Source organism: Phlebotomus argentipes, unplaced genomic scaffold (genome assembly GCF_947086385.1).
Source record: "Phlebotomus argentipes unplaced genomic scaffold, Phlebotomus argentipes genome assembly contig_15, whole genome shotgun sequence".
Lineage (NCBI taxonomy): Eukaryota > Metazoa > Arthropoda > Insecta > Diptera > Psychodidae > Phlebotomus > Phlebotomus argentipes.
In genome coordinates, this window is record NW_026776181.1 from 16,628,103 (window position 1) to 16,645,661 (window position 17,559).

The following is a 17,559-nucleotide window of genomic DNA, read 5'->3' on the forward strand; positions in this document are numbered from 1 at the left end:
AAAAAGCTTAAATTATTCTTGATTTATATGACGATAAAAGCACAAATTTCATTTCCATTTTTCTCTCAGTGTAGTGAAACAAGTATTTTATTCCCGTCTTCTTGTGAAACTTGCAGTAAATTACGTAGAAAATGAAAAGCAATCATTTTCCAACAAACTTTTTATGGCTCATTTAAATTCAAACTCTTTTTCCTGGTAAAATCATTAAATTCTCTAACTATCTAGTATGAATATTCTTCTCAATTCCTCCTCAATCCAGAGAAATCTTCTCACGGGCCGTCTTAACCTCTTCCTGACCGCTCATGACAGGCCATGCTGTCTGGCGGCGCCGTGCGCAGCCGCGGCTATCGATCTCCAACGGGGATGGATTTGTCGCGGTGTCTCGTCACCCACATTCTGTGATTTCTCCCTCAGGCGTGAAATTCGCAATCATTTCACGCGGAAGTCCTCGCCAAGCAGCCCGTGACGATCCCCCAGACGACTGGCGATGAGAATCTGTGCTCAGTTCCGTGGCCGAGGAAGCATATCACAGTGAAAAACAGCGCGGAAAAGCGCCCAGAACGAAGGAGTGAAAAATCTCACGGACAGTGCGCGTGAAGTGTCAGTGAAAATTCCAGGAAGTTGAGCAAGTTCGCCGGCTGGAAAAAGGGTTGAGCGATGAGCAAATACCAGCAGGTGGTGACGCAGGAGCAGCAGAGCCAGGAGGATTCGCTGGAATACTTCATTCGCTTTCCCACGCCAAAGAGCGGAAGTGGCGAGCAAAATGGAACTTCAGAGGCCGATTATGTTTTCATCCACAACGAAAATCACGTTCCAATCGTGCTGCTGCTGGGCTGGGCAGGATGCCAAGATAAATATCTGATGAAGTACTCGAAAATCTACGAGGATCGAGGGTAAATACACGCTCTTTTCTCTCCATAAATAGTGCTGTGCTTGTGTGGGGATTTTCACGCTCCGCACCAGCAATCGATATTGATTGTTAATGCTTGATTACTTATTAATAGAATCGCTGAATAAAGTCTCACACTGAGGCCAGAGGTTGTTGCCCAAGTGACACTGAATTTGGGCTTGTAATATTCATACTAAGTGATCCCTTTGTGGGAGTGAAACCAAGGTTTCCAGGCGACCATTCTCAACTCTCTCCGCATTATCTGTGGCCAGGAGAAGCGCGCACACACTGACTTTCCCGCCTTTTTCCCACCTCAGACTGATCACCGTGCGATACACGGCGCCGGTGGAGAATCTGTTCTGGAAGCGATCGTCGCTGAAGCTGATCGGCGAGAAGATCCTCAAGCTGATCTACGACATGAATTTCGACGCTCATCCGCTCTTCTTTCACGTGTTCTCCAACGGCGGCGCCTACATGTATCAGCACATCAACTTCGCCATGCGACGCTCAGCGCGTCCCGTTCACGTGCAGGGCATGATCTTCGACTCGGCGCCCGGCGAGCGGCGCTTCTCCAGCCTCTACGGCGCCATCAGCGCCATCTACGGCCGCGAGCGGTCCTTCAACTGTCTCGTGTCCTTCCTCATCTCCGCCACGCTCACCGTCATGTGGCTGCTCGAGGATTGCTACTCGGTGGTGCGCAGTTTCTGGAATCCGCAGGAGCCGCCGCTGTGGAACCCCATGAAGAACCTCAAGAACGCCACTCACTCGTGCCCCACGATGTTCCTCTACTCCAAGGAGGACACGATCATTCCCTACCAGGTGATTTCGTCTTCAATTCACTCATTTGATGCCCGATTTTAATCATTTCCTCTGTGACGCCTTCCCAATCGCCGCCATCTTGACTCTAACTTTGAAACATTCTTTTTTCACCCAGGACATAGAATGTTTCGCAGACTATCGACAGAGCAAAGGCGTTTTCGTGAAGAAGATCTGCTTCGAGAAGTCTGAGCACGTGAAGCACTTCATTGTGCATCCGCAGTACTACGTGAAGTGCGTGTGTCGCTTCATCAGCGACTGCCTGGCGTCCTATCAGGCTTCAGGACCGTCAACGAAGATCGATTGAATCGACTGCTGGGCAATAGAAGCATAATTTCTTAATCACTTGAGCACTCACTAATTGCACAACTTTCCACTTTGGTGATATACTTGAATGGGAGAAGAATAGCGTTATTTTTCCTAAAGACGAGCGCCGCGCCAGGAAGGAGGGATAAAATCATGAGCAAAAGGACATTTTGTCAGCCTTATCGATTGAACTTACGAGAATTATCTGTTATTCACTGGAGGGCTCTTGTGTGTCTCTCCCAATGAATTTGAGATGCTTTAATAGGAATTTCATTAGTTAGTAGAGACTATTGAATGATACAATTGTTGCTAGACATGTATTTTCAGGTATAGGAATTAATATAGGAATATTCACGAAAGAAAAATTGCAAAGAAAAAAAAACTCTCTAGGGCAAAATAGCGTCAAATTACAAAGAAGAAGAAAAAGAAATCTACTCAAGCGACTCAAACATATTTTATTTCTGGGTGATAATTTAGCATTTAATCTATTATATTCTTTTTGGTGGATTAACTCAATAAAAGAAAGTCACTTTATTATGTATTTTGAGTGATTTATTGACAAAAATCGGGTGAGATTTTTGATGAGTTCGCGCGTCTGACGCCATAAACTGAAATCCGAGGCTCGAGTTTCGCAGTGCTGCCCGCGAGAGCGCGCCCAGAGCGGCTCTCCGCTGGCAACACTTTAGATTGTTTACGGTGAAATCTCCAGTCAAGGAAGTTTCTCTGCGGGGAACGGGAAGTTGAGGCCAAAAATGCGAAATGCGGAGGAGGAAATCCACTCGGATGGACAGTTCGGCTACGCACATGACAACAGTGGTGTGGTGGAGATAATGGGAGAGGTTCCGTGCGTGGCGGAGGACGTCGTGACGACGGTGGACTTCAATGAAACTGCCATCTCGAAGCTTCTAGGTTAGTTTCTGCATTTCCGCGCAATTTCACCTGATTTTATGGGATTTCTCTGGGCGAATCACACCGCAGATGCCGTGCAGTCGCTGTCCAAGATCCAGCAGACGCAGAAGCGCATTGCCGACATTCTGGATTTGACGGAGGACGAGGAGAGTGAGAACGACGTCGATTGCACTGTGACGTTTCCGCTGAAGAGCCTGAAGCAGTTCCAGAGCCTCGAGAGGATGTCCAACAACGAGGCGTACAGGAAGAATCTGGTGAGATTCTGCCCAGCAGAGGATTATCAGAGTGTAAGACACTCAATGCTGTGTGTTCTTGCAGACAAAGTCACTTCGGTTGCTGCTGATCAACGGGCCAATTCAGGATCCCGTGAAGAACCTCCTGGACGACTCCATAGCCATGCACTTCGTCTGGGATGACCTCAGCAAGCCTTATCTCATCTCCCTCCGGCAGACGATCTGCTTCGGACACGTTATTTACAGTGAGACGCCGCAATTTGCCCCACAAAAGCCTCTTTCTCAGCCACTTTTCTTGCAGATGCGCTGGGAATGTGCTTCTCTGACTACTCAAACTTCGTCCGGACGTGCCTGTCGATGGCCCAGGCGAGATCTCAGAATCGTGGCATGAGTTCACCGATCACAATCCGACCAGAGACGCAATTTCAGCACTTCGCCTATCTCGTCACGGACATTTCCCAGAGAATCTCAGACGTTGAGATCTTCCAGAAGAAAATTGAGTCGTACACGGACTTCAAGAAGCACGAACTCGACCACAAAATCTACTTTCCCCTCAATTCCATCACGAGTTTGCAGATGCTCGAGAGCGCTTTGCGCTACAAAGTCATTCAAGATGAAGTTGTGAGTGAAGAAAACTTCTCCGCGGGAGATGAAATAGTGGCTAAAATGTGTGTCTTTGCAGATTTCCTACTGCAGAGAATTGTATAAGAAAGACAGATCTCTCCAAAGTATTGTTCTAAGTCAGTTTTTAGCAGAGTTTTCAATCGCTGGGCCGCTGAGGAAGAGTGATATCTTCAAGTTCTCCTTCTTCAATCACTCTCTCTACGGTGAGATTGACTTTTCCGGGCTGGAAATTGATGTTAAAACGACTTAAACTTCTTTCAGTGGCTCTCGAGATGACTCGTCAGGATTATGAGATTGAGATTACGCATGAAATTGAGTGCGCAAGTGAGAAAGTCTTTGGGAAGTCCAGCAAATTGGTGAAGGAAGATGACGTGGCGAATCAGGAGATTGAGGCGATTGAGAAGGCGCACAAAATTGTGACTGAGCGGAAGATTGTGCTGATCAAGAAGGAGGACTTGACTGAGCAGGGCATTCCGAAGATGTTCAGGGATGTGCTGATGAATCGCTCTGACAATGACAAAGCGACCATTTTCACTGACTCGAAGAATTTCATTTCATTTGCCAAAATTGATTCAGCCAGCAAAACAGTGTCAAAAGATTTCCACATTGACAATATTGAGGAAAAGGTGTCGAGATATTTTCCACTGACATCGCAGAAAGCTCTTCGGCAATTCAACATAAAGCTGTCTGATCAGCAATTCAAATTCTCAATGGTGAGCAAAAGCGCATATTTATAAGAGTGTCAAAGGTTGAGAATTCTAACACATTTTTTTCTCTTTTGGGTTGTTTTCAGCAATACTTGCTCGATGAATTCTACTACAATCGCAAGTTTTCCATCAAAGACATCATTGCGGATGACTTGCTGGCCAATGTTAATGAGCTGGAGTTGTTTGGGTGCTTCTTAATGTCGAATTTCCTGCCACTTATCTTGTCTCTGCCGCCAAAATCCTTCCTCAGGATGGCAAAATTGGAGTTTAGAGCGCTCAAGACGGCCTTAGAATTGAAGAGAATCAATCACAATGAGTTCATCAGGGTCAAAATGGAAATTGGCCAAACGATCGAAGTGGAGAATAACATCAATGGAACGGTTAAGCAGTACTTTCCCATCGCCACGATTGAGGAGTTTGACGATATTGAGCGAAACCTTGAATATCCGGACTTTTACAAGGAAATTGTGAGTAAATTGCGCGGAATTCTTTACCATTTTCCCTTGTAATTCGATGTTTTTCACACAGTCGCATCACTGCAAAATTGTGTTAATGAAGGAGAAGAAGTTCAAGCTGAAGAACTTCGTGGCGGAGAATCTGTTGACAAAGTATAGCGCGAAAGGAAGTGCCAGCACTCTTTCGCTGATCGAGACGAAGCTCTTTGGGGACATTTTGAGGCAATTCTCGAAACTCTCCGAGGCGGATTTCACGTCAATTGTGCAGAAGCATCACAGTATTGTCATGAGTAAGATGCGAAATAGTCAAGGAGCGATGATGGATGGCTTGGAAAACGGACGAAAGCGACGAAGGCAGTTTGTTGAGGTGATTTTTCCACTGGCCAATGAAGAGCAACTGGCTTTGGTGAATGATCAACTGAAGGATGATGGCTTCAGGACGGAAATTGTAAGTGATTTCTTATGTTTTCACACAATCAGAGAATCTTTTCATACTTGTGAGTTGCAGGAAAAGGTTTTTCGGAGCTTGATAAATCACGAGGAGGGAAAAGGTGGTCAGGATATTCCTCTGGATGACATTCTGGATGATAATCTTATCAGGAAGCTGACGTGGGACAATAATGAGGACACTTCACTGAAGAATTACACTTTCTTCACGACTTCTCTCTTCAGTAAGTGTGCAATTTTGGACACTTTCACAGTGTTTTTGGCTTAGTTTAACGACATTTTCTGTCCTCTCTTCAGGTGTGATGAACATGGAGTGGCTGGAGTTTGAGAATGTGATGCAGAAGACACTCAACAGAATGATGATGCAGGAAAGGTGTGAATCTGGGAACTCAAGCACTGACTTTGTCATCATTCCGCCGCCCAAGCGGAACAGAAAGAGCGAAAGTCCGATGAATACGTTTGTGGATCAGAACGAGGTGATCCTCGAGACGCCGCAAGTGTGCCAGGAAGTTGAGGAGACGACGGAAGAAGTGCCACAGCATCTGTCAGAGCAGGAGAATGAGGATTCGCAGGAAGTTGTGTGCGGCACGGACGACGAGAGCTCGAATATGAATGACTTTGAGCAGATTCTGCCCATCAAGACCAAAGAGGAATTCGTTCACATGGAGACTCTCCTCACGGACAAGCACTTTTCCACGTATTTTGTGAGTTTTTCTTCTTTCAATTCTCACTCTTGAAGGGTTGAATTGTCTTGAATTTGAATTTTTGTGTATTTTTCTCGAAAACAGGGACTTTTGTGTGGCAATTGCGAAGATAGATCGACTCTCTTGAGCAACATTATCACGGAAAATGCTCTCAGGTTCTTCACATGGACAGGAACTGCGGAAACTCTGTGCTTTCAGGACACAATTCTCTGCAATATTCTCGCGAGAAAAGCGTACGAATCGAATCCTGAACTGCTCAAGAGCATCATTGATTCTGTGGAGGAAAAAGCGCTCACGCAAGATGTTGGCGCGCTGTTTCCCATCTTCAACAAGAGCCATCTGAAGACTGTGGAATCATATCTGCCCCACATTAGGCAGAGAATGGTGAGTGAGAAATAAGCATTCGGATCATTTCCGGCAATTTGGCTTAATTTCGGGCTGTTTTGAAAAGAATATCATCAGAATTCGGATGGTTTTTCTGGGAATTTTCTTCGTATTCGACTAAGCATTCTTCTGAAAATTATCTAAAGTTATTAATTAAAGAGATTAGATTTTAGCTTAAAAGAAGTTTGATTTTAGCATTAAAGAAGTTTGATTTTAGCTTAAAAGAAGTTTGATTTTAGCCTTGATTTTAGCTTAAAAGAAGTTTGATTTTAGCCTTGATTTTAGCGTTAAAGAAGTTAGATTTTTGCCTTGATTTTAGCTTAAAAGAAGTTAGATTTTTATACCTTAACAATGTGATAGATTTGAGTAATTTTTTCTAGAATCATTCTCAGATCTTCTAAAAATTATCCTCAAATTTTTAGAAATCAACCTCAAACATTCTAAAATCTATCCTCAGATTTTCAATTAGGGATTGCGTTCTCTGTGAATCGTGATTGAATGTGAAAATGTTTTGATTGATATTTATACGCTTTCTTTTGGTCTTTTTCTTCCCTTTCAGATCGATTATTTCGCTGATATCAGGCAAAATGTGGGAAATGAGGTGTTGAGTCACATGTTTTCCGGTGAGATGATAAGCAATTCTGGTCAGTATGAATTGGAGAGTCTTCCCAAGTCGCCCTTCTTCAAGGAAGTCGTGCAAGTTGTGTTCAAGGATCTCAGAAAGTCACAGATAATGAATGCCATTCGGGATGAAATTGAGACGCCAGAAGCGTATTTTAGGCGTATTTTGCCCGTGTCGGAAATCAATCTCGGCACATTTGAGCAGAAGTTGCGGAAGAGGGAGTTTCTGGAGTGTCTGGTAAGGATTTTTCCACATGATAAATGGGTCGAATTGAGTTGTGAGATTAAGCAGAATTTGCCCTCCAGATTGCCATTTGCTGCAACTTCGTGCAGAAACACACGGACGGATATTTCCACAAGTTGATCGACAGCGAACTCATTCAGCAGTACAGCTTCAATGGCGAAGACGGACTGCGATCGATTGACAAGTCGGCGCTGTACAATCTGGTGCTGAAGGAAGTGTACAAGAAGTCAGACATTGAGCTGCAGGCGAAGATTCAGATGGAATTGTACTTGGCTCAGGCTTTGGCTGACTACAAAAGTAAGTAAAACAAACTCAAAATGTTCCTCACGGATTTACAGCACTCGTTTTTTCTTATTTTATTTGTTTATTAGAAGCACAGAAAAATTGTTGTACAATATTTTTTTTTGTAATAACGGGAAAAAAATCTATCACAAAATGAGATTTTTCTTTTTAAGTTTTATAATATATATATATATATATTAGTAAAAGTTTTATCGTCTGCAAATTGTAATGAGTGTTGTTGTTGTGATGTTGATTTTGGCAAGATGAGTTTTTATTTATTCGTATTTTGGTTATTCTTTTAAATGTTCTTCATGGCGTAAAAATGTCCAAAAAAGACTCTCTTTCTAGATAGATAACAAAATTTTTTTGATAACATTTTTCTGAATGTGTTGTGAATATGAAGGAAAATCCACAAATACAAATTTGTCTTGTTTAAGCCATATTATTTATAGATTTATTCAGCATTGAATAACTTTTTCTAGACTGTCAAATATTTAAGCCATATTAATAGCATTTTTTTTTGTCTCGAAACAACTGATTCTGGAGTAGATTTTATTAAACACTGTGTTTTTATTTTTTGTCTGAATCCCACTTTTTTTTGTCCCATTAAATATAATTTGTGAAAATATTATTATTTTTTAATTGCATGCGAATTAAGTACCAAAAATAGATTCTTTTTTTTTCTTATCCACAAAATGCACAAAACAGTAATTTTTGGGGTGTAAATTTAACCACGAATTTGGAGATTTTATTAATCCTCTTCGGCTGACTTGATTTGACGTTAAAAGGAGTTGCTAATGTCGATTTCAGAATCTTACAATTTATGCAATTTATTCGAGAATTTCCAGATTGATTCGATTCGTCGTGAAAAATATTTCGTGATTCAAAAAGGACGTAAATAAAAATAAATGAATGAGAGAAATATTCTTTTCTCACCGCATTTTTCCACTAAACTTGTGGTGAAAATTTTTATTTTACTCAAAACATTTCTTAATTTTTGCATTTGTGGTGAAAAATAATTTTTTCCACGCCTTAAAATAATCATTTTCCTATAGAATCCTTTCTAACATTCTCTTTAACGCTTTAATGTTTATTGTTTGGTTTTGAATCTTCTCTAAAAACCGTATTTTAAGCTCAAAGTGTCATTTTTCACCTTGTTTTCCACTAAAATCGCTCGGAAAGCTACTAATATTGCATTTTCACGTCATTTTCCATCCGTTTCGTCACACATTTTCACACTCTTTGACTTCCTGGAGTGATTTAGATCAAGAAAAAGAGGAAATTGAGCGTGAAAATAAATCATTTACACTTAGAGAATATCATTAGAACCCGAATTATAGCCTGAAATATGTAGAATATTATCCAAGGAAAAGCTTTTTAGATTAAAATTCAACATTATAACTGTCATTTTTCACAGGAAAAACATTCTAAGCTCATCATAATCACTAATTTGGGACAAACATTGATGAATTGACACGGAATTCAAGTTCTTTATGGCTTCGTTTGTTTATTTAAAATAATCTAAATTACTATTAAATCCCACCATTCGCGAAAAGCGACAAATTTAGTAAATATTTATAATTGTATCTCCGACATTAGCAATCCTTTGCTCAAATTCCAATCGAAAAGACTCTTTTTAAGAACTGATAGCAGAGAAAATCCGTAATTAACAATGACAAAGACTCAAATTACTCTTACAAACACACATTGAAGAGGCAAAAGTTGTGCTGAAAGAGTTCAAAATTGACAATTTAATGATTTAAAATTTAAATATCAAATCTAAAGGTGAAATTACTCACTGAAAAGAGTCGCAATTCGCTCGTCTTGTATTCATTGGGAACGTCGCGGTGGTCTTGAAAAGGTTAATCAATCGATAAAATGTAGCGTCACAGTCCGAAGAGGGTTGAAGACAAGGCTGAAGAGTGATTCACGCCTCCAAAGTCAGGGTTAAAGCGCGAGGGTTAAAGTGACATTGGCGTGTTTGATGTGTTTTCTATATTTTCTACTCTTTTCTTATATGTATAATTCGGTGTATTGTGACTAAGCTAAGGTGTGCAGACAAAGACAGAGAGAGAGAGAGACCACTTTGGGGTCTCTGTTGGGGGAGATTTGGCCGGAAAGCTCTTGTCCTCTCGTGCATGCGCCCGAATGTTTGCCCAGACATCAATAGATGAATCCTTACCTTTGCAGGTGACAAATTGCAGAGTTGAGTGGAGGTTTATCGGGGGGTGGACGGGCTGCGGAGGTGGCGCAGGAGGAGAGTGGAGTGATGATGGTGAGAGTGTTGGACGGATCTCAGACTTTTTGCCAGATCACGCAGCGATTGTTGGCCGGCATGGCGTACTGGCGCACGAGGTTGATGCGAAAGTTGGTGGCGAGCTTCTGCAGGGCCAGCAGGTCCTTGATGCCGTGCCTTGGATCCTGCGAGCGGAGCATGCGGTCGAAGTTGACATTGCTGTCGGGCGCAATCACGCCGTTCTCCGCGAAGGGGCCGTACGTGATGAGAAGGCCACCTGCGCGGAGCAGCCTGGAGCTGTTCCTGAACAGACCTTCGGTGGTTTCGATCGGCGTGATGTGAATCATGTTGATGCAGATGATGTAGTCGATGGTCTTGCTGCGAAGGCCGCCGCTGAACAGCTCGTGTGTCCAGGATTCGCACGGCAGCGTGATGTCCACGAGCACGGGCGGATGGATGTTGCGCGCCGGGCACTGGCTCACGTAGCCCTGGATGGAGGCGAGGAAGCGCTCCGTGATCTCGGAGGGCTGAAAGCTCACGTGCGGGAACTCGGCGGCGAAGTGCACGACGTGCTGACCCGTGCCGGAGGCCACCTCGAGGGCCGTGGAGCACTCGCCGGACGGCGCCAGCTCGCGCTTCAGCACGTCCAGGATGGCGTCTCGGTTGCGCTCCGCCGAGGGATTCCTCAGCATGTTGAACAACGACTGGCCACGGACGCGGAACGGCACGGAATGGCGCGACAAGTGTCCCGCGGCGTCAAAATAAACGCCGAGACCTTGGCGTGAGTGTCAGAATCACATGGAGAGGGAGAAAAAGACGCGAGATGTCAAGAGCGTGCGCCATGCCAGCGACTTCCTATAAAAACTCTCTCCAGGTAAATTTTTTGAACATTCAAACCCGCCAACGATTCACCTGTTGACTTCTCTCGCTCGGTTTCTTGGATTCATTCGTGAATTTTGCACTTTTTTCATTGTGGAAAGTCCATTTCTCCCTCAATCAAGGCAGGATTGCATCCTGAAGGATTTATTTACATTCAAATCTTGCCACAAATGCACAGAATTTGCAGGACCTCAAATTATATCCTGGCATTTTGTTGTTTTTGAAGGCCAAAAGACCAAAAACACCAGAGAATTTAGCTTAAAATGCTGAAAAATCTCTTAATTTAGAAGATTATGTGATTTTCTTGTTTTTCTTTTATCGAAGACAACCAGAAAGAAGCGCGAAATGAATTGCAATTTTGGATGATTTTTGCAAATAAATAATTTATTGTCATTTCTTATCTTCATCATCATCGCGCTATGCAATAATCCAGTTACAATATCTGCAATTACAATATTTCCTTACACACTAAGAGACTAACAAATTCGAGTTTTAAATTAACCGTGGTTTTTTCTTTCTTCTATTACAATTTTACTTTCACAGAGAAATAAAATCATTTTTAGTGGGTTAAACTATTAAATGCATTTATATCAGATTTTCTCGGTTATCGAATAATAATTCATGCTTGATGCGATATTTATTTACACAATGTAGCTTTTCTTTCTTTAAAAAAAAAAATCTTCAACCACTTTCACAAATAAGTCAAACTTATAAGATCAACTTTGGCTTTTCTTAAATATGCGATGAAGAAACGTTTCTGAGAAGTAAAAAAAAAAATTGAAAAGAGAAAAAAAGTACTAAATTAAGCATTAAGAGTGCTTTTGAAATATTGCACGTCTTTTGATTGTTTTTTTTTTCTTCTTTTTTGAATATTCGTCTCAAAAATAAGAAAAATTACGTTTTCTTTACATTGTTTTTTAGTTCCACTAATTTTTTTATGTGTTTCTTCTTTCACTAAAACCGTATACGGAGATTATTATTTTATTAAATTTTCATTTCCTGTCTTCTGAATAAATCGCCAATTCATGATTATCTTTTTCTCTTGAATAAGTATTTTTTTCTTCTTTAATTTACTTATGTACATATAATTTCAATTCGAAGAGGGTGAAACATTGAAAATGTATTGGAGAGAATTGTTGTGATATTTTTTTTCCTTTGAATATTGCATTAATATGGCTATTTTTTCTTCTTCTTTACTATAAGATTTGTTATTTTTCACTATTTTATTTCTTTTTTTTAACATGAAGCAGTCCTCTAAGTCTGGTATTATTATGTTTGATTGTTGGTAAAATGGCAATATTAAGCAGTTTTTTCTATCTATTCTTCACGGACAATCTTCTCACAATTCAATCATTTCACAAATATTCATTATCATTGATACATTTTTCTTTTCTCTTTCACGTGATATAACATTTACTGTAATGCTGCTTTTCTTTCTATATATTTCTTTTGCTCTAGAGCTTTCCAAAGAGAGAGATTGAGAGAGGAAGAAGAGTATACGTTAAAACCAGTCGATTATGCGGAGCTCTGGAGGAAATTGCAGGTGAGTCAAAAGTCCCTTTTCTTCGCGATGTCATCATCTCGTATACAAACTGGCCATGCGACGCCCAGGATTCTGCTCTTAGAGCACAGACGTCGTGACGACGGCGGGCGCCGGCGAGGCCGGTGACGCCTTGGGACTGGCGCTGTTGGCCTCGGAGATCCTCTCCGGCAGAATGCTGTCCACGGAGTTGCCCTTGCAGTAGAATTTCTTGTGGGCAATGAAGGTGTTGAGATAGTTGAAGCGAATGTCGCACACTTTGCAGTACTTCGGCCCGCCGGTCAGCAATGAGTCGTCCGGCGAGGGTGTCTTGGGCGGCGCCGGTGGCCCCAAAGGTGTCTCAGAGCGCTCGCTCGCCTCCACTTTCACCACAACATCGCTGTCGTCAATCACGAGCTCTGGCTCCTCAGTCTTGTCCTGCTCGGGCTCGATTTTCACCGACACGGAAACTTGGCTGAAAGTATTTAATGCATTAAGTTCATCTTCATTTCTCTAGCATTAACGATATACACATATATATATATATTTAAATATTAATTAAGTCTCCAGAGTTTTTATCCCGAGTTATTTGTGAATTTCATGAAGCCAAAAGAAAGAAAAAAATGTTGAATTTTTAAAGCAAGTGTTTGAAAGAGTAAATTGTAGTGTTTTTGGAAGAAGAAGAGCGTGTTTTTTACCTCGACGGTCGGGAAGTGTTGGTCGGCGGCAGGGTGATCTTGATGGAAGCGCCAGAGAGATCTGCACTGTTGCCGTTGTGGATTAAGCTCTCGCCTCCCTCTCCAATGCTCGGCGAGATTGACTGATGATTCGACTGCGAGTGCACTAATTTTATGTGTCGCACCTGAAGAGTTTAGAGAGAGTCTTTTAGAAGCTTAAGAATAATGCCCAAAACTACCTCATTTCCCCTAGTAAAAAAGGACACACACAGTAAAATATGAGTTTGTATTGCAATTTAACAAGATTGGAAATTATATTGACAATAAATTATATTTTATCATATTGGCCATTGATTATTTTGCTGAATTTTATTGCACAAATGCGAAGAAAACTGTTGTTAATATTGGAGATTTACGCAAGCTATGAAGATCCTAGCGAACGTAGCGGCGACCAGTCAAAGTATTGACGCTCACTTAAGTGCATAGATGTCGCATCATGTAAAATCATGCCATTTCAATAATATACTTCGTGATTACAACACAAAAAGAATTGTTTAAATAGGAAATAACCTCAAAATTGAAAGATTTGCATGTTCTCAGGCTTTTTAGGACACAAACATAATTTTATGAAGTTGAATTTCCTGTTTTACTAGTGAGTTTTTATCCGAAAAAGCACAAAATTAAGCAATTTTGAAAATTGCTATGAAAATTGATGAAAAATTAGCTTAAAGTGTGCTGTAAATTGATGTGTTTTTTAACACTATTGAATTTCTTCCATCGTCCGCGGCGATCGCTGACCGAATCCATTTCAATCCTTCGGCTTCGGTTCGAGTTCTGCTCAAATTTGAGCTCTTTTAGCTAAATTAACTCTTTTTAGCTGAATTAATTGCTTTCTATGAGAAATGCGGACATTATTTCACTAGTTTTGCTTAGATTCTCCAATATTTGGTAGGCAATTCGGGCAGATTTCTAAGAAAGTCACTTTTCACTCCCGCCCTTCAACTCACCACGTTGCCTTTGTAGCTGGAGGAGTAGTTGCAGAGGTCGCACGAGTGCATCTGCGGCTGCAGCGTTTCGGGATTGATCTGCGCCGCCGGTGGAATTTCCACGCCGTCCTCCTCCAGGATGCACGTGATGTAGTTCTCCTCGTTGAAGTCCGTCGTCTTCTTCTCGAAGTGCATCCTGATGTGCGTCCGCATGCCGCGCAGTGTGTTGCCCTTGTAGCGACAGATGGAGCACCTGAACGCCTTCACGCCGCCGTGTGTCTCCATGTGGCGGCGCGACTCCGCCGCGTTCGTGCTCACGACATCGCAAATGGGGCACTTGTAGCCGCCGCTCGTGGCGCCCGAGCTATGTGACGCCGGACAGGGAATGTTGGGATCGTGGACAATCTTGCACTTGGCGCAGCGATCTTTCTGGATCAGCGATTGCTGTTGGCGACAATTAAGGGCTTTTCAGCGACAATCGCGGTAATCATTGATGGGAAATCGGGCCGCGATAAGCGCGCCGAGAGGCCAATAAAATTTATCAGAAAATTGCACATTACGACTGTTGATAAGTCTGCGATAAATACTTGGGGATCAAGCGCTGGGCAAATATTGGGCGCGCACATCAATTGCCGGCGCATAAATCTGGGCCAAGGGGGAGTTTGGTCTCACCTGAACGGCCAGCTCCACCCTCTTGGGGCAGTAGTACATCTGGTGGGCGCTGAGGTTGTCCAGAGAGGTGAACTTGATGCCGCACGCGGCGCAGATGAGCTGCTGGTAGGCCAGCCCGCCGGCCGTCTGCGGCCCGGTCTGCGCCAGCGGACTCGTGGCCGTGGGACTCACGGGCGGACTCACCTTGGCGCCCTCGGGATCGTCCAGGTTGCGCGCCGAGCAGTAGTGCTTCTTGTGTGCCAAGTAGTTCTCGTACTTGCAGAACACGATGTTGCACTCCTTGCACTTGGACACGCCCTGCTTCACGAAGATCTGCGGCGGCAGCGGCGCCGCGGCGGCCTGGGCCCCGGGACTGGGGCCGGGCACGAGCGGCGGCAGCACGGCCTCGCTGTTGAGCCGCACGAGCACCTGCGGCGCCAGTTCGGCCGGCAGCAGAGGCCGCATGAGGATGGAGTTGGGCGAGACGGAGATGCTGCCGCCGCGAGGGCTGTTGGAGCGCCGCTTGGGCGACGGAGTGAGTGGCGGACTGCCGGGAAGCGAGGGCGCGCAGACGATCTGCTCGGGAGTGAGCGAGTCGCTGCCCACGGAGACGTTCTCCTTGCCTTCGGCGCTCCCGTCGCCGTCGGCGCGGCTGCTGGCGTCGGCCGAGGCGACCGAGGAGAAGGATTGCGAGCGGTCTCTGGACGCGGGCAGTCTGCGGACTGAGAGATCAAGCGGGATGGTTGGGTCGCGCGGCTGCTGGTGCTCCTTCTTGTTCACCACGCGCAAGACGTCCGGAATGGCCACGCCGTTGTCCTTCTCCGCCGCCGGCGTGGGGCCCCTGGAGGGCGGCTGGTTGGGAATGGGCGCCTGCACGGAAAGAGCCTGGGCGATGGGCGTCAGGGCGCCGTTCTGCAGCAGGAAGCACGTCGCTTCGGGATTCGCAACGTTCTGCGCGAGCGACGTGAGCGGCCCAGGCAGGAGACTGGCGCCGCGGATCACGGAGCAGGGCACTATCACGATGGGATTGGTAGGCAGGGCCAGGTAGGCTTGAGGCTGGGCCGTGGGAGGACTCTTGGCGATCTCCGGAGGACTCTGAGAGCCGCCCTTGACCAGAGACGGAGGCTTGGACGAAACGTGGTTGAGATTTTGCCTGGAAAACACAGAGGGAAAAGAGCCTGTCAGGACAAGTTCAGGGGCCCCAATTGGGCTCTCTTGCTCACCCGTCCCTGTGCCTGGAGCTGCAGTAGTGCTGCTTGTGCGCCCGGTAGGTCTTCGTGCTGGAGAAGCGGATGTCGCAGTCGGAGCAGTAGCGATCGACCTGAGACGTCTGACTAGGAGGCTCGTCGCCGTTGGAAGTGGTGGAGCTGGGCGCCGGGGAGGTCTGGTGCATCCGCATGTGCCTGTTCAGGGACACCTTCTTGTCCGCCGAGTAGGAGCACTGGCTGCAGGCGTACTGCTTCCCAGTCCGCAGCGCCTTCGCCGGCGGCTCCTGATTCCCCGGCGAGTCCGCGGCCGCGCTGCCCTTGACCGCCGGATCGTCGGACTCCTTGCGATGGGAGCAGTAGTAGGTCTGGTGAGCCTCTAGCGTGGACAAGGAGGAGAAGCGGATGCCGCAGGGACCGCAGGTGAACACCTGCATCCTGGGCACCGCGGGCAGAGCGTCCACAGGAGACGTCCTGGTGGCGTGGATGACCTTCTCCATCCGGATGTCCTTGAGCGACTTGGTGAGTTTCTTCTCCGTCTCCTCGTCTCTGTCCGGCTTCTCGTCTTCGCTGCTCAGTCTGATGGCGTCCTTGAGATCCTTGGCTTCGGGCTGCAGGGCCGGATCCGACGCCAGCTTCGTGTTGAGTCGCAGAGTGGGCTTCGGCAGCGGAGTCTCGCGTCCGCTGTTGGCCTCCGAAGCGCTGTCCGGCGGCGAGGGGCGCTCCGGCACCGCGTCTCCGGGCGGCTCGTGTGGCGAGTGCGCCGGAGAGCTGCATGACGGAGAGCGGGGCGACTGTGGGGACTCCGAGTGACTCAGGGGCGATGCTGACTGGCCCACTTCGGTGGACGGAGACGCCTGGCCATCACTCTGCAGCCCGCCGCCTCCCTCCTCGCCCTGGTAGTCTTCGTCGTCCCCTGGAAAGAAGTGATCAAAAGCGGAAAATTGTTGTTAAGTTGTTTGGTTGGAATTTTGGGAAGTTTGGGCCTCATTATTTCCCCCTTGATTGGACTTCCCTCTTATCACAATTATCAGCGAAATTGTACAGATTAAACCGGTGATTTGGCGAATATTCCAGCCTTCCTCCGGCGGAAACACAGTCGCTTTAATCGCCAAGCTTGAAAGCCCACTTAATCGCGATCATTCGCAGGTTGATAAATAAATCAAGCATTTCCCCTCCTTTTCGGTTCTCAGCCAGAGAAACCACTCTTTGATCAACACTCCACGATACCGTTTCCCGCGGATCACGTGGTGGCCGAAGAAGCAGAGGAAATATTGAATTTATCACATTGCAAATTGCAAATTTCGCTGGAGAAAAGAGTTCATCACCATCGCCAATGCAGCAATTTATCCCAAGCGCGCGCGAGCAAAGAAGTGTGAAGAGGAATCTTCTTCTTTGCCTTTGCGCAGCAGAAACGTTCGGCGACTCGCGATTGCCCGCGGTGGTGTTTTTAAAGACTCTTAAAACCACCTCCATTTAGTATCACTCTTGCAATCATCTCGCCGCATTTTGAGTCCTGGGCTTGAATAAATAACAAAAACTAAAAAGTACTTATTAAAATAATCAAATTTCCCAATCAAGCCCTGAAAAAACGGCCCTTTTTCTCTTCCTCTCCACGCTTTGACGCGCCAGAGCGGCCAAATCTCCATCTTTAATCCTTCTCAACTCGCTCACTCTTCCTCGTGAGATGCAATCCGGACAGAGCATAGAAACACCCACGCAAAAGGTCCGAAATAGAGGCAAGTAGCGAATGGAGGAAGTGGCAAAGCTTGCGGTAATTGAGAT

At 45.2% G+C, this 17,559-nt stretch overlaps 4 protein-coding genes and 1 long non-coding RNA gene across 7 annotated transcripts in view; 2 read left to right on the forward strand and 3 right to left on the reverse strand.

Annotated features, from left to right (window-relative positions):
* The first annotated feature begins 358 nt into the window (after window positions 1-358).
* LOC132261696 (transmembrane protein 53) lies at window positions 359-2,575 on the forward strand. The gene is made up of 3 exons (XM_059760622.1): window positions 359-893; window positions 1,207-1,708; window positions 1,824-2,575. The coding sequence occupies exons 1-3, from the start codon at window positions 658-660 to the stop codon at window positions 2,010-2,012; spliced, it is 927 nt and encodes a 308-aa protein (XP_059616605.1). The 5' UTR covers window positions 359-657; the 3' UTR covers window positions 2,013-2,575.
* Window positions 2,576-2,640: 65 nt separating this feature from the next.
* Window positions 2,641-12,259, forward strand: LOC132263466 (uncharacterized). Of its 2 annotated transcripts, none has more exons than XM_059763245.1 (14): window positions 2,641-2,920; window positions 2,990-3,174; window positions 3,239-3,398; window positions 3,455-3,774; window positions 3,836-3,980; window positions 4,039-4,490; window positions 4,571-4,951; window positions 5,013-5,387; window positions 5,448-5,610; window positions 5,684-6,090; window positions 6,175-6,474; window positions 7,034-7,333; window positions 7,402-7,636; window positions 12,195-12,259. In XM_059763245.1, the coding sequence occupies exons 1-14, from the start codon at window positions 2,764-2,766 to the stop codon at window positions 12,215-12,217; spliced, it is 3,603 nt and encodes a 1,200-aa protein (XP_059619228.1). In that variant the 5' UTR covers window positions 2,641-2,763; the 3' UTR covers window positions 12,218-12,259. The 2 variants fall into 2 exon arrangements, with proteins under 2 accessions (XP_059619228.1, XP_059619230.1); XM_059763247.1 differs by lacking the exon at window positions 12,195-12,259 and adding an exon at window positions 9,812-9,930.
* LOC132263471 (uncharacterized) lies at window positions 7,684-9,770 on the reverse strand. The gene is made up of 2 exons (XR_009468491.1): window positions 9,421-9,770; window positions 7,684-9,348 (listed from the first exon to the last, which is right to left on the reverse strand). It is a non-coding gene; the product is annotated as an uncharacterized LOC132263471 (long non-coding RNA).
* Window positions 9,917-10,672, reverse strand: LOC132263469 (methyltransferase-like 26). Its single transcript, XM_059763250.1, has one exon. It carries the CDS (start codon window positions 10,547-10,549, stop codon window positions 9,917-9,919), a length of 633 nt encoding a protein of 210 aa, XP_059619233.1. The 5' UTR covers window positions 10,550-10,672.
* Window positions 12,260-12,357: 98 nt separating the features above from the next.
* LOC132263468 (zinc finger protein ush) overlaps window positions 12,358-17,559 on the reverse strand; it is a 69,397-nt gene continuing 64,195 nt past the window's right edge. For both annotated transcript variants that reach the window (XM_059763249.1, XM_059763248.1), the window contains exons 2-6: window positions 15,793-16,690; window positions 14,591-15,722; window positions 13,940-14,362; window positions 12,954-13,117; window positions 12,358-12,730 (exon numbers count right to left, since the gene is read on the reverse strand). In XM_059763249.1, the coding sequence (XP_059619232.1) occupies window positions 12,358-12,730; window positions 12,954-13,117; window positions 13,940-14,362; window positions 14,591-15,722; window positions 15,793-16,690 (2,990 nt within the window). The remainder of the gene's footprint in view (window positions 12,731-12,953; window positions 13,118-13,939; window positions 14,363-14,590; window positions 15,723-15,792; window positions 16,691-17,559) is intronic.